The sequence below is a fragment of the Pseudonaja textilis genome, chromosome Z (genome assembly GCF_049901715.1).
Source record: "Pseudonaja textilis isolate UNSWEBS1 chromosome Z, rPseTex1.2, whole genome shotgun sequence".
NCBI classification, from domain to species: domain Eukaryota; kingdom Metazoa; phylum Chordata; class Lepidosauria; order Squamata; family Elapidae; genus Pseudonaja; species Pseudonaja textilis.
In genome coordinates this window covers 2683584-2708442 of record NC_142008.1, presented here as the reverse complement: position 1 = coordinate 2708442, position 24859 = coordinate 2683584, and the positions used below count along the sequence as shown (strand labels likewise).

General features: G+C 44.9%; 3 protein-coding genes across 3 annotated transcripts in view; 1 reads left to right on the top strand and 2 right to left on the bottom strand.

The window, feature by feature from the left end:
* The window catches only part of CCDC13 (coiled-coil domain containing 13), a 68634-nt gene extending 65174 nt beyond the window's left edge, over nt 1-3460 (bottom strand). The window contains exon 1 of the mRNA XM_087917739.1: nt 3048-3460. The gene's annotated coding sequence lies outside the window, so the exon portion shown is untranslated. The remainder of the gene's footprint in view (nt 1-3047) is intronic.
* A 79-nt stretch (nt 3461-3539) lies between these two features.
* CYP8B1 (cytochrome P450 family 8 subfamily B member 1) lies at nt 3540-5268 on the top strand. Its single transcript, XM_026720319.2, has one exon. It carries the CDS (start codon nt 3550-3552, stop codon nt 5122-5124), a length of 1575 nt encoding a protein of 524 aa, XP_026576104.2. The 5' UTR covers nt 3540-3549; the 3' UTR covers nt 5125-5268.
* Nucleotides 5269-10525: 5257 nt separating this feature from the next.
* OBSCN (obscurin, cytoskeletal calmodulin and titin-interacting RhoGEF) overlaps nt 10526-24859 on the bottom strand; it is a 230805-nt gene continuing 216471 nt past the window's right edge. Inside the window, 5 exon segments of the mRNA XM_087917128.1 lie at nt 10526-12004; nt 13966-14115; nt 19689-19764; nt 20737-20960; nt 21955-22194. Of these exon segments, the coding sequence (XP_087773254.1) occupies nt 11830-12004; nt 13966-14115; nt 19689-19764; nt 20737-20960; nt 21955-22194 (865 nt within the window). The 3' untranslated portion in view covers nt 10526-11829.

Here is a 24859-nt window from a genome sequence, read left to right as displayed (position 1 = left end):
ACCTGGCCAGAGGAGCAAGGTCACCTGACCAGCGGGCACTGCCTTGATTGGGCCGGGGGACTGATCATTTGGGATTGGGGGAAAACTTTCACTTTTAATTAGGTGAAAACCGCGGGAGTCTTCAGAGTCGGTTTTCACCAGATCTGTGCCAAAACGGCTCATCCAAATAAAACTATTCTTTGAGGAATCTGCCTGCCTCTGGGTTTGGCTTGCTGTGGGTCTGTTTCTTGGAACCCGGACGCATGATTCATTCAACAACTGCAACGATCCACTTAACAACTGTGGCACAAAAAATCGGTCAGATTCACTTAAGAACCGCCTTGCTTAGCACTGGAAATTCTCGTCTCATTTGTGGGACCGTCTGTACTCCGTTTCCATCGTACTGTGTGCAGTGCAAGTAGCTCTTGACTTAGAACAGTTCACTTAGTGACTGTTTCAGTGTTACAATGTCACTGGAAAAAGGGACTTAGGACTGTTTCTCACACTTACAACCGTTGCAGCTTCCTCAAGGACAACATTCAGATGCTTGGCAACTGGCATGTACTTATGACAGTTGCTTGTCTCGGGGGTCACATGATCCCCTTTTGCAATCTTCTGACAAACAAAGTCAATGGGGGGAGCCCAGATTCACTTAATGACAGTGTGACTGACTTAAAAACGGCAGTGATTCACTTAAGTACTGTAAGGTTTTTCGAGTGCAGCTCAGAATATCTAATAAATCCAATGAAACTCTGACCACGAGGCTACTGATAATCAGCTTTATTTTCTGATTAGAAAACAAAAACTGGGCGACCTTTCTGTCTCCCTCCTTCAACAGCAAGGCAGAGAGAAAGAAATGCAGGCATGCACAAAAACTTTTTCTTGAACTTTTACAGATTACACAGCCAGCAAAGACCGTCATTGCTATTTCATATCAAGCAAAGCTTATGAAATTTTCTCAGCGCTTGTACAAACAAAGGAATCTTACTTAGATGGATTGGAAAGAAACATATTTGAGCTCAAAGCTTCGTTTCTCACATTTTAAGTTACTGGGAAGAACACATTTTAAGTTAGTTTCAAGCAGATAGATGCATTTTGCATTTCTCAAGTAGTTACTTTGCTAAGGTTGGCAGTTCACCTAGAAGTTTTTATCCCTGCGTCTGCCAGCTCAGCAAGGAAATCAAAGATTGGGCCAGACACACACACTGTATATGCACTCTGTTTATGCTCCAATCCCTCCAGTACTGCTGCAAGAAAGGTTGTAAAACGGGGCAAAATTCACTGAAATTATGGGCACAAAATTGTGATCGTAAGTCAAGGACTACCTGTATATCAGATATGTTTCTAGTTTTGAAAAAAGCCTGGAGCCAAATGTTAACGCCAGCAGAGGGAGCTCTTAACTCTTGGTTAGTGTGGAAGAAGAATACAGAATGCAGAATAATAGAGTTGGAAGGGACCTTGGAGGTCATCTAGCCCAACCCTTTACTGAAGCAGATACTACGCCATTTCAGACAAGTCGTTGTCCGATCTCTTCTTGAAAGCGTCCAGTGTTGGAGCATTCACGACTTCTGGAGTCAAGCCGTTCCACTGATCAATTGTTCTCACTGTCAAGAACTTTCTCCTTAGTTCTCGGTTGCTTCTCTTCTTGATTAGTTTCCACCCGTTGCTTCTTGTCCTGCCTTTTCAGGTCCAGTTCTTATGTCCAGTAGAGGGATGTGGATCATGGGTACCCTGGTACAACCAAACCAGTGATTGATTACCCCAGTGAATGAAATGTGAAGATGGGGCTCCTTACAGATTGTCTCGACCATCGTTCTCAATTTCCCAGGGATCCGTTTCTGTCCTTTCTACATGACTAGCAAATGGCAGCCCTGCCTGGAAAATCCCTTCCATAAATGCATTGGGGCACCCTTTGGGAGACCTAGCACATTCAGGCAGTCCTCTACTTACAACCTTTCATTTACTGACGGTTCAAAGTTGCAACAGTGCTTTCAAAAGGGATTTACTTGGCAGCTGGTTTGTATTTATGATGGCCGCAGCGTCCCTGGGTAATCGCCATTTGCAACCTTCCAAGCCTGCTTCTCTCAAGCCAACTCAATGGGGGAAATTTTATTTCACTTAATGACCGCATTATTCACTTAACAAACAGCAGAGATTCACTTAACAACCCTGGGGAGAAAAACATCAAAACATTGGGTGTGAGTCGCTTTATCAACTGTCTTGTTTAGCAATGGAAATTCTGGTCCCATGTTGTGGTCACAAGTCAAGGACCATCTGTAAATCAACTCACCCCTGAAGAATAAGAAATATGAAATTAATCTGTTTCAGGGCAGACCCTGAAATGATGCAAAACAACGCTGAGGAGATGCCAATTAGACTAACCTTCTGGATGAGTGAATCTTAACCTTGGCCACTGTGGACTTCCCCAACCAGCCATGAGAATTCTGGAAGTTGAGGTCCACGGGCCTTAAAGTTAATCCATTCCTCTTAAACTGGCTAAGTGTTAGAAACCTCCTTCGTGGCTTGGTGGGTGTGACCGCCACACCCACCAAGCCACGCCCACAGAACTGATAGTAAAAATGTTTGAATCCCACCACTGTTTGCATGGTCACTCAACGAACTGTTGTAAGTCAAGGACTACCAATACGCACCTCCAAACATACTGAAGTTAAGGTGAGGTTCTGGGACATGGTTTAAAAGGCCCACCTTGGGTTCTGGGGGTGGGTACCTCTTACATCTGCTGGGGCGCACCCCAGAAATATAGAGATCAGGATCAACTCTGAGGAGGTTGAAGCTTTTTAAAGTTGTCCTTGAAATCACCCTGACTTCCCCAAATTGAAAACTCCACCCACTTTGGGGTCTCTTCCTCAAACCCTTTTGGGGGAGCTCCACGTTTAATCCCTTTGACTGAAAGTGTTTTAAAAGGCCAACTGTGTTAAGATAATTTAATTTTTTCGTGCAGCGGGTAGCTTCTGACCGTGCAATAATTGTTCACCCAGATTGTAAGCATCCAGCCGTAAGGTCACAATCAGTGTAAAATTAACTCTTGCATGGAAGATCGTACTTACTCCTCCTCCTCCTCTTCTTCTTCTTCGTCTCTTCCTCCTCCTTCTTTTCTCCCTCCTCCTCCTCCTCCTCTTCTTCTTTTTTCCGTCTCCCTCCCAATAATCCCGAGATTAGCCGTCTCACATTCTGTCTCCCCTGCCCTCCCCAGCACAACCTTCATCCTTCATGGATCTCCAAATATTCAAAAGTTTGCTCCTCTCCTCTCCCTCTCTCGGGAGATTAGACCTTGTTCTCAGTATTCCTGTTTTGCACAACTTGCATTGGGTCAAGAAAACGCACGCTCAAAGGTCAAATAAGCGCTGGCGTGTTTCTTTCCCAGCTCCTACCTGTTGGTTAATGAAGCCTTTGAAAGTTTCTGGTAGAAAGACGGTTCAGGCACTAAAGTTGTTTTCCTCCCTTCCCTCCCCTATTGTAAGGGTTAATTGCAATTCTTGGCTTGTTTGCTCAACCGAAACTCCTCCCTGTATCAAAAAAATACACCCACTTTTCTCCGAAGAACCTGGGATGATTAAAAAGGCTGCTTGCGTTGAACTGCACACACTCTTCAAGATGTCCTTCTGGGTGACAGTCGCAGTTGCCTTGGGGGCCGGTCTTTTGGGGATCCTCTACCTAACGGGCTTTTTCCGCCGAAGACGACCCAATGAACCTCCTTTGGACAAAGGACTCATTCCATGGCTAGGACACGCATTGCACTTCCGAAACGACAACATGGATTTCCTGCAAACCATGCAGAAGAAGCACGGGGACATTTTCACGGCCTTGATCGCAGGACAGTATTTTACTTTCTTGACAGACCCGCTGTCCTTCGGTGGCATCGTCAAGGAAGCCCGAAGCAAACTGGATTTCATTTCGTTTGCAGCCGAGCTCGTCCTCAGGGTGTTTCGATTCGAGGCCACCCACACGACACACAAGATCATTGAAGCCTCCAGCACGAAGCACCTGAAGGGAGAAGGCCTGGAAGTGATGACCCAAGCCATGATGGATGCCTTGCAGGCCGTCTTACTCCGGTGGCAGGAAACCTCCAAAGAAGATCCGAAATCCTGGAAAGAAGATGGTTTGTTCCACTTTTGCTACAACACGGTCTTCCGAGCTGGGTTCCTGGCTTTGTACGGCACCGAACCAAGTGGGAAACAGAAAGAAAAATCAGAACAAAAGGACAAGCAGCACACCGAAGAGGTATTCGTCGAATTTCGCAAATATGACAAGCTCTTCCCGCGCCTCTCGTATGCCCTGTTGACCCCGTCGGAATGGGGCCAAGTGAAGAAAATCTGGCACTACTTCTGGGACGTGCTTTCAGTGATGAACGTCTACAAGAAGGACAACATCAGCCGGTGGATCAGCGACCAGTCTCAACAGCTGGCCGAAAGTGGGCTGTCCGAAGAGATGAGGGACCGCTTCATGTTCCTTCTCCTTTGGGCCGCTCAAGGTAACACCGGTCCAGCTTCCTTCTGGCTCCTGGAGTACTTGATGAAGCACCCCAAAGCCATGGAAGAGGTCAGGAAGGAGATTGAGGAGGTGTTGAAGAAGTCGGGCCAAGAGGTGATCTCCCGCCAGAAGCCCGTGAACATCACCAGAGAGATGCTGAGCCAAACGCCCATCCTGGACAGCGCCGTGGAAGAGACCTTGAGGTTGGCGACAGCCCCTTTGTTGGTTCGGCTGGTTCTAGAAGATATGGAGCTCAAACTCCACAATGGGAAGTCCTACTTGCTGCGCAAAGGCGACAAAGTTGGCCTCTTCCCTTTCCTCTCGGCCCACATGGACCCCGAAATCCACCCAGAGCCCCAGGCCTTCAAATATGACCGTTTCCTCAGCCAAAATGGCTCCAAAAAGGAATTTTTTAAGAACGGCGAGAAGGTGAAGTATTTCACCATGCCTTGGGGGGCTGGGACCTCCATGTGTCCTGGCCGTTACTTCGCTACCAACGAAATCAAGCTTTTCGCTTTCCTGATGCTGGCTTGTTTTGACCTGGAGCTGATCGATCAGCAGGAGGAGATCCCGGCCCTAAACAAGACCCGCTACGGATTTGGGGTGATGCAGCCCATGAATGATGTCCGGTTTAGGTACCGTTGCCGTTGCTAAAAGCAGAGGCAGCGATCTACCCGTGATAATCGAAGATAACCAGGGAGATTTCACTGGTGAACTGGTTTGTTTCTATGTTAGGGAATTCTGACTCTGTGTGTGTGTGTGTGTGTGTGTGTGAGAGAGAGAGAGAGAGAGAGAGAGAGAGAGGGGAGAGAGAGAGGGAGAGAGAGAGAGAGAAGGAGAGAGAGAGAGGGAGAGAGAGAGAGAGAGACCCTTCCTTTTTTGCACATTTAGCTTACACACAATAATCTAGGATAACTAGGGATATTTCGCTGGTGAAAACTGGTTTATCTCTATATTATGCAATCAGACTCTGTGTATGTGTGTATGTGTGTTTGTGTATACATTAACTGCTTTTCCTTTTGCACACTTCGCTTGCACAGGATAATTTAGGATAGGGATATTTCACTGGTGAATTGGTTTATCTCGATATTATGCAATCAGACTCCCTCCTTCCCTCCCTCTTTGGATATGTGTTTGTGTGAGCTGCTTCCTTTCTTTTTTCACGCTTAGCTTGCACAAGATAATCTAGGATAACCAGGAACATCTCACCAACAAACTGATTCATCTCTGTGTTATGGAATCAGTCTCTTTCTCACCTTTGTGTGTGTGTATTAACACCTTCTTTTCCTTTTGCACATTTAGTCTGTTGTGCAAATCCCCATATGCATGACACAGTTTAGCTTCTGCTTGCTAGTTGCCAGGGACAGAGAGAAAATTTCTGGAAAAGCAAAAATCCACCCTGAAAAATAACCCAGAGAAGGCTGCCTGAAGTTAACCCTCCCAAGTCGCTTCTCTTTCCTTCCTTTTCTGTTCAGGTTCAGCTTTCCAAAATAATAATTATTTTTTTTTAACTTCATGCAGATCCAGTGTGCTAATGTATACAAACTGAGTTGTGTGTCTTCTGTTGATCTGAGGTTCCGAGTGAAATTTGCTAAGGGGCTTTTTAAGAGACAGAGGAATTCCAAAGAAAGGATTTTTCCTTTGTGTGTAGCAAAACTATAGCTAGTCCTTGACTTATGACCACGATTGAGCCCAAAATTTCTGTTGCTAACTGAGATGCAGGTTAAGTGAATTTTGTCCTATTTTATGGCCTTTCTTGCCACTCTTGTTAAGTGAATCCCTGCAGTTGTTAAATTAGTGACGTGGTTATTAAGTGAATCCGGCTTCTCCATTGGCTATGCTTGTCAGAAAGTCATAGAAGGAGATTACGAGACTTCAGGACACTGCAACCATCATAAATATGAGTCAGTTGCCAAGCACCTGAATTTTGGGACCATGGGGATGCAGCAACAGTCACCAAGTGTGAAAAACAGTCATAAGTTCCTTTTTACAGTGCTGTTGTAACTTTGAACAGTCACTAAATGAGGACTGCCTGTATCTGGCACCTATCTTAATTCTAACTCTTCCCCAACAGGGTCTCTGACGGAGAAGGAAATGCGTTGATGAGTTAATCAACAGAAAATTGTTTGCTTTTTATCAGATATATACAGATATGAAGAAAATTGGCCTTGGCCTATGGCAAACATTAACCAAAGTGTCATTTTTGCTGAGCTGGTAAAAAAAAAACAACGTGGCAGTGACAGATATTAAGGAAATAAATACCCACCCCATTACAGTTTGTTTTTAAAAGTCAAGTTCCAGGTCAGCCAACAACACAAAGCTTTCTAGATCAGTGGCGATAGATTGGGCAGCAATTTTTCCAGAGTGTCTCCTCCTTGAGCAGGGGTTGAACTAGATGGCCTCTAAGGTCCCTTCCAACTCTGTTATTCTGTATTCTGTTTATGTGGTCACTGGGAGATGAACCCATACACATATAGATTGGGTGAAACCAGGCTCCACAGCAGGAACTGGGAGGGGGATCTTGGAGTCTTAGTGGACAACCAGCTAAATAGGAGCCAGCCGTGTGCAGCAGCAGCCAAAAAAGCTAATGCAATCCTAAATTGTATTAACAGAGGATTACAATCGAGATCAAGGGAGGTACTAATACCACTCACTAAAGCCTTAGTAAGGCCACACCTAGAGTACTGCATCCAGTTTTGGTCACCACACTATAAAAAAGATGTTGAGACTCTAGAAAAAGTGCTGAGAAGAGCAACCAGGTTGATTAGGGGGACTGGAGGCCAAAACACACAATGAACGGTTTCAGGAACTGGGCTTGGCTAGTCTGGTGAAGAGAAGGACCAGGGGAGACATGATAGCGGTCTTCCAATATTGGAGGGGCTGCCACAGGGAGGAAGGGGTCAAGCTATTTTTCTAAAGCACTTGTAGGCCAGACAAGGAATAATGGATGTTAACTGAACAAGGAGAGATTCAACCTGGAAATAAGGAGAAACTTTCTGACAGTGAGAACAATCAATCAATGGAACAGAAGTTGCCCTCGGAAGTTGTGGGGGCTTCATCCCTTGAGACTTTCAAGAAGAGGCTGGACTGCCCTCTGTCGGAAATGGTGCGGGGTCTCCCACTTGGGCAGGGGTTGGACTAGATGACCTACAAGGTCCCTTCCAACTCTGGTTATCTGGTATGTTAACCCTGATTGGAAGGCTCAGAATCAACCCATCAATTCTGGCTTTATATGGGTGCTCCTTGATTTATGACCGCAACTAAGCCCCAAATTTCCATTGCTAAGCCAGACCGTTCTTAAGTATGTTTTGCCCCATTTTACAACTTTTTGTGTCACGGCTGTTAAGGGAATCAATGCAGCGGAGAAGGTAGTCACACAGTGATTAAGTAAATCTGGCTTCCTGCTTATCAGACGGTCACAAAAGGGGATCATGTGACCCCGGCATGCTGTGGCTGTCATAAATGTGAGTCAGTGGCCGAGAGCCTGAATTTTGATCATGTGACGTGAAGATACTGCAATGGTTGTAAGTGTGAAAGTCTATCATAAATCACTTTTTCCAGTGCCAATGTAACTTCAAATGGTCACAAAATAAATGGTTGTAAATGGATTAAATTTCCTTAAGTAAATAAATAAGAATATTTTTCAACTGGAAAGCTGAAGCTCTGCTGTGCTGTTGAATGCAAGCTATAAAATACATTTCAGGAAGTCCTCGACTTACAACCATTCGTCTGGTGACTATTCAAAGTTACAACGACACTGGAAGAAGTGACTCACAGTCGCCGTTTGTGGCCTTCCCTGCCTGCCTCTGACAAGCAAAGTCAATGGGGAAAACCAGATTCGCTTAACAGCCGCTTGATTCTCTTAACAACTGCAGGGATTTGCTTTACAAGCGTGGCAGAAAGAGTGGTACAATGGGATGCAACTCACTTTTAAGTTGGTTACATGGTTTGTTAAATTAAGTGCTTAGCAATGGAAATTCCAGTCATGATTGTGGTCATAAGTCGAGGACTACCTGTAGAGTGAATTCTGAGACCAAAATGCTCACCAGGTGACCCTGTTCTTAATTCTGTAGTGGAAATGCAATATGGATTCACCCCAAAGCATCCTTGCGCTGGTATATTTTGTGGCGCCATCTTGCTTTACTTTAAGAAGCGGGTCAGACTAAATGTTCTCTGAGGTCCCATCAGACTTTGGGACTCTAGGATAAGCTCTACGATGCGATCCCCTTTTGCGACCTTCTGACAAGCAAAGTCCATGGGGAAGCCAGATTCACCTAACAACCATGTGATTAACAGAACAACTAGCAATTCTGGATTTAAAGCTTTATAGCGATGTAGCTTTATAGATTTTATCTCCCCAGTGGTGTCGTTCAAGGCCAAATGTACGGTTGTTCTTTCTGACTATGTATTGGTCTGTGCTCCTCAGTGTAAGGGGTGGGATAGGGTGGGGTGAGGGTGTTGTAAAATAACTTTCTCCCTTTATCTGCACGAAGCAAGCTCCGAATATGCTATGAAGTCAGCTACTTAGGGGTTTAACAAAACAACTGAAAGAGAAAGGGAGTTTCCCTCTCCTGTGCCAATTTCCCCAAAGGGATCCGGCTTTCTTCTTCTTCCTCCTGGGATCGAATCAGCGGCCAGCCTTCCCCGACGTGACTCTGTGTTCAAGGAAAACAATTAACAATTAACACTGGCCAGGTTCTGACATGAAAGGCATGTGTTTAATTGATTTCCACGATATGCAAAAGACGTTGGAAACAAGGTGCTGATTTTAAAAATAAAGCTTTGACCTTTTCTTTCTTTCTTTCTTTCTTTCTTTCTTTCTTTCTTTCTTTCTTTCTTTCTTTCTTTCTTTCTTTCTTTCTTTCTTTCTCTTTCTTTCTTTCTTTATTTTTTCTTTTCTCTTTCCTTCCTTCTTTCCTTTCCTTCCTCCCTTCCTTTTCTCACTTTCCTTCTGTTTCTCTTTTTTTTCTTTTTTCATTCTTTTTCTTTCTTTCTTTCCTTCCTTCCTTCTTTCCAAATCAAGTCAAATCAATTTTTTTATTGTCAAGGTGTACCATGGAATTGAAAATCTCTTCCTTCTATCTCTCTTCTTCTCACTTTCCCCTTTTTTCTTCCTTCCCTCCCTCCCTCACTTCTCTCCCATTCTCTCTCCCTCCCTTCTCCTTCCTTCCTCTCTTTTCTCTCTGTCTCTTCCTCCTTCCTTCCTTCCTCACATTTGACTGAGCCTTTCTGCAATTGTTGGCACCGCAGAAGGAATGGGGAAGGACCGCCCCCTTGCTCACATCCGCCCCCCCACTTCCTGGGGCTGCTAACTGGCCCAAGTGACATATTCCGTGTCTATAAACCCTCCTTCTGTGCGGGCCACTCCTGCTTTTGAAATTCAAAACTCAGCGAGAGGTAGATTATTTTTAAAAAAAGGAATCCGGGTGAACCTGTGGTAACAGCTGCTTAAGAAAAATCACCTTTTTGATGTTGGTAGGTAGTCATATGCGAGACGCGGTCGACTACTTCAAAAGACCTGGACTATCTTGCTGTTGGCGTTCTCAATACAGGTAGTCCTCGACTTACGGCAATTCCTTTAGTGACCATTTGAAGATACACTGAAAAAAGGGACTTATGACCGTTTTTTCGCCCTTCACCAACCGTTGCAGCTTTTCCATGGTCACAGGATCAAAATTGAGATGCTTGGCTCCTATTTATGACGGTTGCAATGTCACCTGATCCCCCTTTGCAACCTTCTGACAAGCGAAGTCCATGGAGAAGTCAGATTCACTTAACAACCATGTGACTAATTTAACAACGGCGATGATTCACTTAACGGTGAGAACTGAGATTGTAAAATGAGGCAAAATTCACTCAACAATTGTCTCACTTAGTAATGGAGATTTGGGTCTCAATTTTGGTTGTAAGTCGAGGACTCTCTGTACTACAAAGAACAAGAGTTACCAGCACTAGCAAAAGCTACAACGAACAACTGCAACAAAAGTTTGTTTTGATTACAGTATTTATTTACTGGGGCAGATAAATAGTTCTTTTTCTTGGTTGCAAAACTAGGTTCCAATGGTGATAAACAGCCAGACAGCTCATTTTTCACTGCAAAAGAAGCAATTTTGTTTGTTTGTTTGGACAGCAACAAACCTCACAGCAGTGGGGTACAGTGGAGGCCCTGCACTCGCTCTCTGATAAGACTGTGAAAGATTTTATATGTTTTCTTTTTCTGAAAGAGTTCTGTAATTCTTTGAAAAGAACAGCTGGCGGTAGATTGTCCGAAGGGCTGCATGAAGCATGGCCGGCTGGCATGAGCCACCTCTTTATACCTCGGGAGGAGTGTTGCGTTTGGGAAGATTTTTGCAGGAAGCCGAAAGTGATTGTGATTTGGGTTGAGATTACGGGTGTTCCCAGCATGAAAATGATTTATTGTCCAAGTATTGTTGTGTGTTCTCACCCTAGCATGTTCACATGTGAAAAGCCACAGCTGTAAAGCCACTGAAACTCATCCAACTGTTAATGAAATTTACTCTGATGTTTAACACAAAGTTTTATTATGTATGTATGTGTGTGTATGTATATATATATATATATATATCTGCTTCTGTATTGAGTTTGTCGAATTGGGGGGGAAATAAAGGCAGCGAAAGGAAACTGTTCAATTAATTATTTAACGCTAACATAGGATAATTAAATAATTATTAAAACTAAAATTAATAAAACATTCATAAAACCAATCTAATTTACAGTTATTTCATTAATTTAGTTTTATTAATTTCATTTGGGTTAAATAAATTCTTTAATAAATTAAATAATTAAGTAACTGAACTAAATTTATTTTAGTAGAACTACCTTTAATTAAATTAAAACCAAAACCAAAATTAAATCTAAATCTCTCGTTTTTGGTGAAACGGTTATTAAGTTCGTGGACATTTGCATGCTCAACTGATGGCGAACAACGGAAATATTGTGTGGATTCTTCTTCCCCTCCAGTTTTTTTTTTTAAAGCCTTTAAAAAAAAATCAGATTCTTCATAAATACTTCCTTTTTTTTCTTTCCAAAATAAATAAATAAGCCAGAGATTTCATAAGCTCCTTCTGTGGGTTACATGCACCTTTAAAATGCTTTTGAAACAGATAATCTTTCGGGCCCAACATTCACCTTCCCACATCCGTTAACTATACCACATTGTTGAAGACAGGAGCGGAGCATTGCTGTAAAATAAATAAAATGCGTCCGTCTGTTGTAACTGGGACCTCTTCTCTTCCACACTCACAATAAATGCCTTAACCTGCAGGCTTCCGAGATCTCGCCAACACGCTGCATAAAAATGCTTGCTTTTTGGAGATGGTGTGAAAGAGGTTTTGTGGGCTACACAGCCATCACGCCGTACTTTGAACAGAGGAGCGCTCTTTTCCGCTCGCGTTCGGCCACAAAATTTCTCAGCTTGGCGGTAGAGAAGGTCACCGTGGCTTGCTGGTGTTCGTCCAAGCCGGTCTCTTGCAGCCACGAAGACTGGAGACACTCTGTGGCTGTTGGCCTTCTCCTGGAAGGAAACAGAAGGTTGAGGTTGAAGCCCTAGCAGAGAAACCAAGTCGGGAAAAAAACCAACATCTTTCTTTTTCTTTTTTTCCAAAAAGAAGGAAAAAGGAGGAGGGGGAGGAGGAGGAGGAGAAGGAGAAGCAGCAGCTTTCAAGGTCTACGAGAAGAAAAAGCAGAGATGAATTATCCAGAAGGGATTCTCCGGATGTGGGATTCAGCCGGTTCAGACAGGTTCAAGCGAACCGGTTGTTAATTTTTTTTGTGCAGTTCAGACAATGGGTTAATAGCGTCACTGGCTGGCCCCGCCCACCATGACCCGCCTGCTCTGCCCCTCCCAGACACCCCTTATCTTGCCTTGCCATCTTGGAGGCGGCATAACAGCTTTTGCTATTGGGTTCCCCTCGCTTGCTAGCCTCGACCCCGTGGTCCCCGGGGCCCAGCCCACTTACCTGTCTTTGCCCCACCCTCCCACGCGGCCCAGCTACCTGCCTGCCTGGTAAGCCTTCCTTGCCCCTTTGCCGGTGTGAGTGGCCCGTAGCCACTGCTTCTTTGTTGGTCCACGCCAAGGTGGCCGGAGGCCCCTCACGCCGGCAAAGAGGAAGCATCTGCCTCCTTGGTTTAGGTTGGCAAAGAGGCAGCGGACGGAGGCCCCTCGCGCCGGCAAAGAGGCCCGCCCCGCTCCACCTTGCTGTCAGTTACATCGAGATGGCCACACCCATTCAGTCGTTAGGAAGAATCAGTGGTTTAAATTAGCTGAATCCCACCACCGGGGTTCTCCATCGTAGACCTTAAACGTAACTCGGACTTCACCTCACACAGCCACCCCAGCTGGTGAAGGGAGCAGAAGAGAGTCCCCCTTTAATTGAATAACAGACTTGGAAGGGACCTTGGAGGTCTTCTAGTCCAACCCCCTGCACAAGCAGGAGACCCTCTACCATTCCAGACAAATGGCTGTCCATCCTCTTCTTCAAAACCTCCCAGCGTTGGAGCCTTCACAGCTTCTGGAGGCAGGACGTTCCAGCGGTGATGCCTCCTTATTTCTGGGTTGCTTCTCTCCTGGATCATCCATCCCCCATCACGTCTTTTCATGCTTTTTGGTGCTTGGGAGAATAGGTTGACCCCCCCCTGCCCCCCCCGCCCCTCCCCTACTTTGTGGCAGCCCTTCGAATATTGGAGGTTCTTTTAAATAACTGCTTTCAGTAACCCTAACTCTTAATAGGTAGTCCTCAATTCATTTAATGACAGTTCCACATTATACAAAAGGGGACCATTTTTCACACTTAACAACCGTTGCGGCATCCCCGTGGTCACGTGAACAAAATTCAGATGCTTGGCAACCGGTTCATATTTATGACGGTTGCTATGTCCCAGGGTCGCGTGATCCCCTTTTGCAACCTTCTGACCATCAAAGTCAATAGCCACTTAACAACCATGTGACTAAATTAACTGCAGAGATTCACTTAACGACCATGACAGGAATGCAGATAGCAGGTACTTTTTGGGGGGGATCTGTCGGAACTTCAAACATTCACTAATGGTCATGAAGTGAGAACTATCTGTGAGCCCAAACAATCTCTTACGGCCTCATTGCACTTGATTGTTACTCCTAGGTAGTGCTCAACTTACAACAGTTCATTTAGTGACTGTTCAGCATTACAAAGGCACTTTAAAAAGTGACTTATGACTATTTTTCACGCTTATGACCCTTGCTGCATCCCCGGGGTCATGTGATTTACATTTGGATGCTTGACAACTGACTTATGTCCCATGGGGATTCTCCTCTTGCAGTCTTCTGACATGGGGAAACCAGATTCACTTAACAATGGTGGCAAGAAAGGCCATCATACGGGGCTCAATTGTGGTCATAGAGGACTCCCTGTACTTAATTGAGATGATCTGGGATAGGAAAAAAATATCTGCAACGTGTGAAAGAGCAACCCTTGAGGCGCAAACAGATCTTCTCACCATGGATTCAAGGAAAGCGTGCTTTGGAGAAAGTTGATGGCTCCCCCCGAAAGGCCAGCGTAACATTTGTTGAGTCGTATTTTGTCTCGCTTGACCAGCCTTCCGAAGTCACAGGCACCCTCGGAGCTGATGGGATATTCGGCACTCAGCCTGGAAAGAGGAGAGGAAGGAAAAGTTCTGTTTTGGCCAATAGAACACAGGATTTTTGTAGCTCGGAATTCAAACGTGGGCTCCCTGGTGCTCTCTGAGCTTGGCTATTTTCTCGCAGTCATTTCATGATCCAACAATGCAACATCATCGGTGGTTGAAGAAAGGGGAGGTTGCAGAGAGGAGGAGGGGAGAGGGGGAGGAGGAGGAAGGAGGAAGAAGAGGAGGAGGAAGACTGTGGGCTCCCTGGTGAGATATTTTATGACCTTTACAAGGTAACATGGTCAGTGCTAGAAGGGTGTGGGAAAGACATCTCATGGCCCAAATAGGTAATATAATCAAGTTTGAGGGAGTGTGAGTCTGCTCCCTTTTTATATAGAGTTGCTTGTCCTGCTACTGTTGGTAGTTTGTGAGGTTTTTTGCCTTGGTAATTCCTTGATTGGGGTATTGTTTTCTGCTTAGTGGTTTCTCTGGGGTTAATCCCTGCTTATCTGGGTTTCTCTTTCTATGGAGTCGTCCTCAGTGCTGTCTGAACTTGGTTATTTCCTTGCGGACAGTCCCTTCTCACACTAATGATGTCACCTGGGTGGGTTATGAAACGTCTGCAAGGAAAAAACTCAACCTCAACCCCAGCCTTCTCCACTGTCACTTCCTATGGTTGACCTTGCATTCATAACGGCGTATTTGTTTTAGGTCTTATCTCTCTCATGTTTGACTTGGGACATTCAACCCAAATTCTCTCCCCTCCTATCCCAAAGGGTAAGGGAAATGGGGACTGCCTCACAGGAAGGTGTTAGCAAAAACCACAGCCCGGATTGACAGCAGTTCAAGGCCTTGTAGGTGCCCACATCATCCTGAAATCCCCAACGGAGACCGTGATGATCCTACACACCCCTGGTCATCTGATTTCACCTGAAGTGTAACAAAATCACACACTTCTCATCCGCTTCTGGTTTGAGAGGGACAGTCAGGACGTTAAAGGGTAAGTGGAGACAGTCTCAGGCCTAACTTGGCTTATAACAGTTTGTTTAGTGAACGTTCACAATCACAACAGCACTGAAAAAAGGGGACTTATAGCTGTTTTTTTCACCCGGCTTCTGCAACCTCCCCACGGTCACATGGTCAAAATTTGGATGCTTGGCAACTGGCTTGTATTTATGACAGTTGCTGTGTCCCGGAGTCACGTGATCCCCTTTTGTGACCTTCTGACAAGGAAAATCAACGGGGAAAGCGGATTCACTTAACAACCACGTTACTAACTTAACAACTGCAACAATTCAACTGTGCCAAGAAAACTTACCCAAATGGGACAAAACTCACGCAACAAATGTCTCACTCAGCAACATAAATTTTGGGCACAATTGTGGCTATGAGTTGAGGACTACCTATAGAGTATTTTGGGGCCTAGTGGAGGTCTCACTTTGGCCTTCTATGCCCAACTCTTCCTCTGAAGTCCAGCTCTGGTGTTTTTTTTGCCAGCTGTCCGAAACTCTTCGCAGGTTGTTCCACAGCTGTTTTTTCCAAAAGGCAACTGGAGTTCCTTGGTTCTGGAAAACGTTTCGCTTCTTATCCAAGAAGCATCTTCAGTTCTTTGGTTTCCTCAAATCTCCACTGAAGAAGCTTCTTGGATTACTTCTTGGAGGACTCATCTCCAATGACCTAAGTGCTAGAGCCCACTGCAACTACATAGCCAAAAAGGCATTAAGAGTCGTTAACCTAATCCTACATAGCTTTTTCTCTGGTAATATCACACTAGTAATTAGAGCATACAAAACATTTGCTAGACCGATACTCGAATACAGCTCATCAGTCTGGAACCCACATTACGTATCTGATATTAACACAATTGAGAAAGTCCAGAAATATTTCACAAGAAGAGTTCTCCACTCCTTTTCTTTATATGTACCCATGTATTCATGACTATGTTTTTACTTATACCTATTGTAAGCCATTGACAAACCAAATAAATAAATAACCATGACCTGGGATGGTTGAAAATCTCCTTAAGAGGCTCTTCAAGGTTGATTTGATGGGATCTCCTGCCAGCTCGTCTGTTCGCAAACGATACCACCGTATGGGGTCTCATTACAGGTGGAGGGAGGGGAAACGGTGCACAGGGGGGAGGTTCCACCATTATCCTCACAGTGCACCTGAACATCATCAGCAGGGCAAAGGAGATGGTGCTAGACCTCTGGAAGAAGAGGGAGGAACCCCGCCCCACTTTACATCGAGACGGGGGCTGGAAAATCAACACAACCCAGGTGGCAGAAAGGCCCAACAGAGACTCCATTTCCTGAGGGTCTTGCAAAAGAACAAAGTGGAAGAGCAACGGATGGCCTCCTTTTTACAGGTACACACTAGAAAGCGTCCTCACATACTGCATGACGGTGGTGGTATGCTGGCTTGACAGCTACGGGTAGAAAGACATTAGGGTGGCTGGTGAGCACAGCATAAAACCTCGTGTGCTGTTCCCTGATACCTCTAGATGACCTTGCTGTGGCTCACTGCCTTGGGAGAGTGAGGAAGCTCCTCAGGGAGGACTCGCACTCTGATCAGCACTTCTTCACTCTCCTACCATCGGGCAGGAGATAGAGAAGTCAGGCTGCAAAAACAGTTTCTACCCGTGGACTGTTAAGACTCCTGAATGCGAAATTTCTTCGTGTCAACATAGTATGATAGACTTGCGGGGCTGGTGCTTTGTGCAACAAGGTCACACAGTGTAGTAAGGTTAGGTCTGGGTTAGAGACCTCGGTCCTCACTGTGAGTTGTGTTAGGGGGTGGGGTGCACAAAGGGAGGCTCAGCCAATCTCACTGTACGCATGTTGTACTCTGACCACAGGTCGATTGGATTTGATTTCTTCATGTCTTTCACCAATTATCTTTGTCCTGTTGTCCTTCTTGGCTCCTTACCTTCTTTGCCTCTAACGTTAGCTCACTTTTCAGTTCATACAGGTAGTCCTCGAGTTACAACAGTTCATTTAGTAACCATTCAAAGTTACAACAGCACACAAAAAAATGTGACTTATGATAATTTTTCACAGTTACGACCTTTGTAGCCTCCCCATAATCATGTGATAAAAAATTCACATGCTCAGCAGCTGGATCATACTTATGATGGTCGCAGTGTCCCAGGGTCACGCGATCATCTTTTGCGACTTTCTGAGAAGCAAAGTCAACGGGGAAACCAGATTCACTTAACAGCTGTGTTACTAACTTAACAACTGCAGTGATTCACTTTACAACTGTGGCAAGAAAGGTCGTAAGGTGGGGCGACATTCACGTAGCAGATTTCTCACTTAGCAGCAGAAGTTTTGGGCTCCATTGTGGTCGTAAGTGGAGGACTACCTGTATTTGATCTGCCAGCAACATCAGCACTCACAAAGCACAGAGTTAGTAAACCCTCAGCCCACTTGAGATCCAAATGAATAAAGCAGAACCATGACCTACTAACAACTTGTCCTCTTTTATTACTCGGGGGTCTTACTCTCTGCCTACTCCCTGATGAAGCAAATTCATCTGGCGTGAATTTGATCTGGTATGCGGGACTTCTTGGGAAGCATCTGGGTGGCCTCTGGGTGGCCCTGAAAATGGAACTGGGCCTGATTCTGCCTCAAAACCTTTCTTACAAGAAAGACCGTCGTGAAGATATCAGACTAGAAACTGGGAGAAAAGGACTTCTAGTCCCACCTTAGGCACGAAAAGCAGTTTGGCACTTTTGGGCCAATCACTGGGAGATGAAGAGTTCTAGTCCTGCTTCGGGCATGAAAGTTGTCTGGGTGACTTTGGTTTAATCGCCAGGAAGCGATGAGTTCTAGTCCCGCCTTAGGGCATGTAAGCCAGCTGGGTGACTTTCCAATCCCTCCCTCTCAGGCCAACCTACCTCACAGGGTTATTGTGGGGGAAAGTAGGAGGAGAAAAGTGTATTGGATACGTTCATTGCTGCTAGGGTTATTTGTAAAAATAACAGTGAGGTACAAATAATAAAGTGAAATGAAAGAAAAGCAAAGCAAAATTAAAAAAAAAATAAGATTAAAAAAAAATAAAATAGAGCGGCATTCACTGCCTCTTTTCAGAAAGGATCGCTATGAAGGCTTTGATGATAATACTTAATTAAAAGTCTTGCCCACGCAGTTCCATTTCTCCAGATAAGGATATTTCAAAAATCAAATTGGTAAGGAGAACAGAGGCATCCTAATTATGAGTTTCTTCTGCCTCTGCCTGCTTTTGCCTAACGTTGTGGGTTAATTTATTTATTCACGAATTTGTAGCCTGCTTTTTACAGACACATGAGACGCCCATGTTGTGTGGCATTCTCTAGTCCTATTTTCCCCCCTTATAAAAGCCCCGGAAGTGGCAACCCCAAGTCACCCAAACGGACCTTAAGGTTTTAATTGATTGGTTGATTGATTGGATTGGATTTGTCAATCGCTTACAAGCTAATAGATATAAGCATAAACACGAGTAAGAACACAGGAAATAGGTGCGAATCATTGGGGACAAGAGGACAGGGACGGGAGGCACGATGGTGCACTTATGCACGCCCCTTACAGACCTCTTAGGAATGGGGTGAGGTCAATAGTGGATAGTTTGAGGTTAAAGGAGTGGGGGGGTTAGGAACTGGAACCTGCAAGTCCCCCATTCCTATTTGAAGACCTCCCCCCACCAGATAATCAGGCCGAGAGAAGGGGGAATGTCCCCAAATCCACCCAGAAGCGTCTTTGGCTGGCGCAAGATAGAACCTTGGTCTCTACCCTCTTATTCACAGCAACTTCTCCGCTCTACTATCCCACTAGAGATTTGGGGGAAAGACACTGGTTTGTACATAAAAAAAGCTTTGCAGGTTCTCTGTAAAGATGACAGGACACAGATCAGACAGATCTGCCTTTTATAACTCGAGCCTGGGCAGTTCTGCTGGATTTGGGACCTCCGTGGAGGGCGGCCACTTGAAAACTGATTTTGTGTGTGTGTGAGAAAGAGTGGGGGGAGGAGAGGGAGAGAGAGAGAGGCTGTGGGGTTGGGGGAGAGACTTCTGGTTAATTTTGGACTCCTGGACTAATCGCTACAGTTTTCTGGGCAAGATTTTTTTCGTAAGTTATTTGCCATTGCCTGCTTCCTAGAGTCGAAAGAAAGCGGCTAGCTCAAGGTCACACAGTTGGTTTCATATCTGAGGTGTCACGGTCCCCTGGTGATTGGCCCAAAATCACCCGGCCAGCTTTCATGGCAGAACTAGAATTCACTACCTCCTGGGGATTGGCTCAAGGTCTAAGGTGGGACTAGAATTCTTTGGTGAACTGGCTCAAAGTCTCCCAGCCTGCTTTCACGCCTAAGGCAAGACTAGAACTCCCCTTGAGTTTATCCCTAGGTCACCCAGCCGGCTTTCACGGACTCGAATCCACGTTCTCTTGCTTTCTAGCCTGGTGCCTTAAGCACTAAGTGAAACTTGCCTTCTGTACTCACACCCACGGTACATCCCACCTAACGATAGGAGGCATCCTGTCCTCTGCAGAAGATTGGAGCAGAGGGCTTCTACTTTGAAGGCGCTGTGACTCTGTCAACAGAAGCTGAGGTCCACTTACATGATAAAAGCTGTCACGCCAATCGCCCAGATGTCTGTCTGTGGAACGGCTCCCTTCTCCGATAGGAGTTCTGAAGCTAAAAATACACACGTGTGTTAGGAAAGTGTCCCGCCCTAAGATCCAGGTGCTTCGGATCCAGAGAGATTTGCAGAATTAAATTTTCTGCAAAAATCTGACCTATAAATTGGTTTTGTTTGCTTGTTTTCCACGTTTCTGAATTGCCCGTCTACCTCAAAGAGGATCTCCTTCCCTCCCTCCCTCTCTCTCTGTCTGTCTGTATGTGTGTGTTTGTGTATATATAAATGTAGATTTCTTAGTGCTCTCTGAGCTTGGTAGAATTCTTGCAGACCTTTCATTACCAAGTAGGTAACGCCATCAGTGCTATGAGTGCGGCTTGCTATTTATATTTATTTCTTCTTGGTAATTCCCTGATTAGGCTATTGTTTACTGTTTAATTGTTTCTCAGACAGACGGTCAAAAAATAAAGAACAGCCAAAACAGGGAACCACCAAGAACACGCGCTCCAACACTGCCAGGGGAAACCTCTAGTAAAGGAGAAAAAGGGAACAACTCTTCCCCCCTCACTTTTGGCACTGATGGTGTTCCCTAGTAGGGTCGTGAAACATCTGCAAGGAAACCATCAAGCTCAGAGAACATCAAGGACCCCGCAGCTCAGTCCTGCTCCATAAATATTCTCTTTTATATCTGTCTGTCTGTCTGTCTCCATCCCTCCATCCATTTATCTATCTGCTCTTTCTGTCATCTATCTATGTAAATGTGTATGTGCATCTTCTGTAAATATGAAACCAGTTCTACAGCTGAACAGGCCAGGTGCGGCAAAAAGCTACAAGTCCAAAAATTGCCACCTTCCACTGAAGATCCCAGATAGCAGGAGATCTAGAGGTCAGGAGGCCTTAGTTTTTAACAACCATTTTTCCTTATCGGGAAAAGTTCTGGCCAGCTCTGAGCAAGAGGAACTGAAGAATACCCTATTTTCTTTTATCCATGGTGCCAAATTCCCACAGCTCGGAATTCCTGGCTCACTCACCCATGGTTTCTACATAGTCCGTGCATCCATCCACGGTTATGATTTGATCTGGGGTGTAGAACCGGGCGTTGCCGAAGTCCAGCAGTTTCAACAGGTTGGGCTCCACAATCACCATGTTTTCAGACCGCAGATCCAGATGCACGATGTCCTGATTGTGAAGATACTCGACGGCACTGAGAATCTGCCACAGGTAATCCCTGACCTGCACCTCTGAATACGAAGACCTGGGAAAAGAGAAGACGGTAAAAACACAAACGTGGGTCAGGGATTCCCCAAAAAGTTCGACTCAGTCCAGCGATGTCAAGAAAACCAGCCTCCATGGATACGGTTGGGTGCAGGCAGTCAGAATCAGCCCAACATTTCAACTGCTAAGTGAGACAGTCATTAAGTGAGTCTGGCCCCATTTTACAACCTTTCTTGCCACAGATCTTGAGTGAATCACAGCAGTTATTAAGTGAATAGCAGGGTGGTTAAACAGATCCAGCTTCCCCAATGAATTCGATTGTCAGAAGATCGGAAAAGGGGATCATGTGACCCTGGGACACTGCAACTGTCATAAGCACATGCCAGTTGCCAAGCCTCTGAATTGTGAGCATGTGACCGGGGGTGGGGCTGCAACTGTTGTAAGTGTGGAAAACGGTCACAAGTCACTTTTTTCAGTGCTGTTGTAACTTTGAAGGGTCACTGAACAAATGGTTGTAATTCATCCAGAACTATGGTGTGTAGGATCCTCAGGGTACTGGTGGTCCTTGACTTACGACCACACTAGGGAACAGGATTTCTCTTTTGCTAAGCAAAGCAACAGTTCCTGGTCCCTATTGCGGTCATAATAACCCTTTGAAGGAGCTGGTCCCGATTTATTTTGCCTTTTTAGCCATGGTTGTAAAGTGAATCCCTACAGTTGTTAAGTGAATCACATGGTCGTTAAGTGAATCACATGGTCGTTAAGTGAATCACACGGTCATTAAGTGAATCAGCCTCCCCCCATTAACTTTGCTGGTTCAAGCCAACTGCAAAGGTCACAAATGATGATAATTATTGTAATTCCATGCCGGTTGCCAAGCATTCTGATTTTGATCAGGAATGTCGCGATGGTCATAAGTGCAAGGACTGTCCAAAGTCCGTTCCCCCCACCTTTTTCAAAAGGTTGTTAAATGAATGTTCGTAAATTGAGGACCACCTGTAGTTGGTCAACTAGAAAGAAACATTCCTACTTACCTCCCAGCTAAGGCATGAAGCAACTCGGGCCCCACGCAGAGTTCGACAATTAGCACAAGGTGGCGTGGACTCACGTAGGCCCCCTGCAGCTGCCCTATGTTGGTGTGGTGCAGTTTCCTTAGGATCTGGTATTCCTGTAGGATGTGGTCTTTCTCTTCCGCCTGATACGGGATGATTTTGGCAGCCAAGGGATTTCCGCTGAATTTTTCTCGGCATTGTTTGATGATGCTGAAACGGCCCCTGAAGAAAGAGAACCCAACGTTACGGGGAGGCTTCCAGAAATAAACTGGACAACCTTTTGACCAGGATGGTACAAGATCTCCTGCCTCAGGCAGGAGCGGTTGGGCTAGATGACCGCCAAGGTCCCTTCTAACCCAATGATTTTATGAGGTCTTTCACTTCTAAAATTCTGAAAGTGTCTTGGGATGAAACGGGATTATTTCTTGTGAGTAAATTGGGATTACTACCGCACGTGGAGAAAATGGCGCCAAATATAACACCGCTGCAAGGAAGTCCTCGACTTGCAACCATTCATTTAGTGACCAGTTACAACAACACTGAAAGAAACTGGCTTATGGCCATCTTTTTCAAATTTATGACATTTCAGCACCCCTCTGGTCACATGATCAAAATTTGGACGCTTGGCCACCAGTTCATATTTACGACGGTCTCAGTGACCCGGGGGTCCTGTAACCCTCTTTTGCAACTTTCTGACAAGCAAAGTCAATGGGGGGGAAGCCAGGTTCGCTTAACGACCATGTTACTATCTTCACTATGGTGATTCACTTCACACCTCTGGCAGGAAAAGTTGTAAAACGAAGCAAAATTCACTTAACAACCGTCTTGCTTAGGAACAGAAACAATGAGCTCAATTGTGGTTGTAAGTCGAGGACTACCTGTTATTGTGTGAGCAAAATTGGCTACTGAAATCTTTCCGGGTGCAGTTCAAGACCCTGGTTTCCACCTTGAAAGCCCTAACATGGTTTGGGGCTGGATTACCTGCGAGGAAGCCAGTTTCCCAAAGTCTCCACCTGTTGAATTGGATCCAGGGAGTTGACCAGGGTACAGATGCTGTTCAGCCAAAGAACAATGCTTGTCGGAGATTTGAAGTCCTCAGCTTACGACCAGAATTAATCCCAAACTTTCTGTTGCTCAACCAGACAGTTATTAAGTGAATTTTGCTCCATTTTAACACCTTTCCTGCCAACATGGTTGAGCGAACCACTGCAGTTACACGGTTGTTAAGCGAATCTGGCTTCCCCCATTGACTTTGCTCGTCAGGAAGTAGCCAATGGGGATCATGTGACCCCAGGACACAACAATGTCATAAGTACGTGCCAGTTGCCAAGCAGCTGGATTTTGATCACGTGACCACAGAGGTGCTGCAACAGTTGTAAGTGTGAAAAACATAAGTCTCTTTTTTCTGTGTCATTGCAACTTAGAATGGTCACTAAACAAATGGTTGTAAATCAAGCATTGCCTGTCGATACCTGAAGCTTCAGGACTGATCTGATTCTTTCCATAACGTCTTTCTCTCACCTGTTGCATAAATGGTTACTCATCTGTTGTGCAGAATTTCAAAGTTTTATTTCTGGGTGTTCACTTCCAGCCTAGCCCAGATGCGCAGCTATTATTAAAAGTGCTTTCAGCTACAAGACTCATTCCCTGGAAAAAACGTTTAGGGAGTTTCTATTTTATTGCCTCACTCTTTCTCACATTATTGGTGGCCAATGGGCTTCTGCCAAACATACAAGTGCTGCATTCCTTTCTGTGTTTTGGAAAATGACTTTCTTGCTTTGAGTCTAGGTGCACACACACACTTAGAACTACAATACAAATTATCCTAGAAATTGTGTTAAGTGTTTGAATTGGTTGCCATTTTCTTTTGAAACTCTTCCCGATTCATGTGTTGCATGGCCTATATCTATAATAATATCTATCAATCTATCTTCTGTATTTCTATTCTTCTCTCATTTCTTTCTCTATCTTCTGTCTCTGTCTGCATATCTATCCATCATCTCTATCTCCCCATCTCTCTATCTATCTCTATCTATCTATCTATCTATCTATCTATCTATCTATCTATCTATCTATCTATCTATCTATCGATCTATCTATCACTCTGTCCATCTATCTCTTTCTATCTATCTATCTATCTATCTATCTATCTATCTATCTATCTATCTATCTATCTATCTATCTATCTATCTATCTATCTATTAAATATGCTGCCAATAGGATTAATGTACAATTCCCTTAAAAAACATTCTCCTTCTTTGCTCTGCAAACTGTTTCCTTTTCAGCCACACCAGCTCTCTTCCTCTTAAGCTTGAAGAGTTCACAAGATGGAAAAACAGTGTAAAAAAAAACAGCATTCCATCATTTGTTTAATTTGCAAACAGAAAGATCAAATAACCCCATCAGAGTTCCTAGTATTTCACTCTCTGTTTATTCTTTGGGAACATTATTTAGCCAGCCAGATCAATTAACCGAAGGTCAGACCTTGGAAAGAAGGGCTGGGATTGCCTCCTTTATATCAAATTATTGCTGCAACATATCTGAGAAGAGTTGCACTGAGCATCTTAAAGGGACATTTCAGAAAGATTTGTTGTTGGTAAGCACCCAGAGTCACTGAGAATGGGTGGGCAGCCTTATACATTTTAGGAAGGAAGGAAGGAAGGAAGGAAGGGAGGAAGGAAGGAAGGAAGGAAGGAAGGAAGGAAGGAAGGAAGGAAGGAAGGAAGGCGAGAGAGGGACAGGAAGGTGGAAAGACAGGAGGGAGAGAGGGAAGGAGGGAGGAGAGAAAGGGACAGGGATGGTGGGAAGAGGAAGGAAGGAAGGAAGGAAGGAAGGAAGGAAGGAAGGAAGGAAGGAAGGAAGGAAGGAAGGAAGGAAGGAAGGAAGG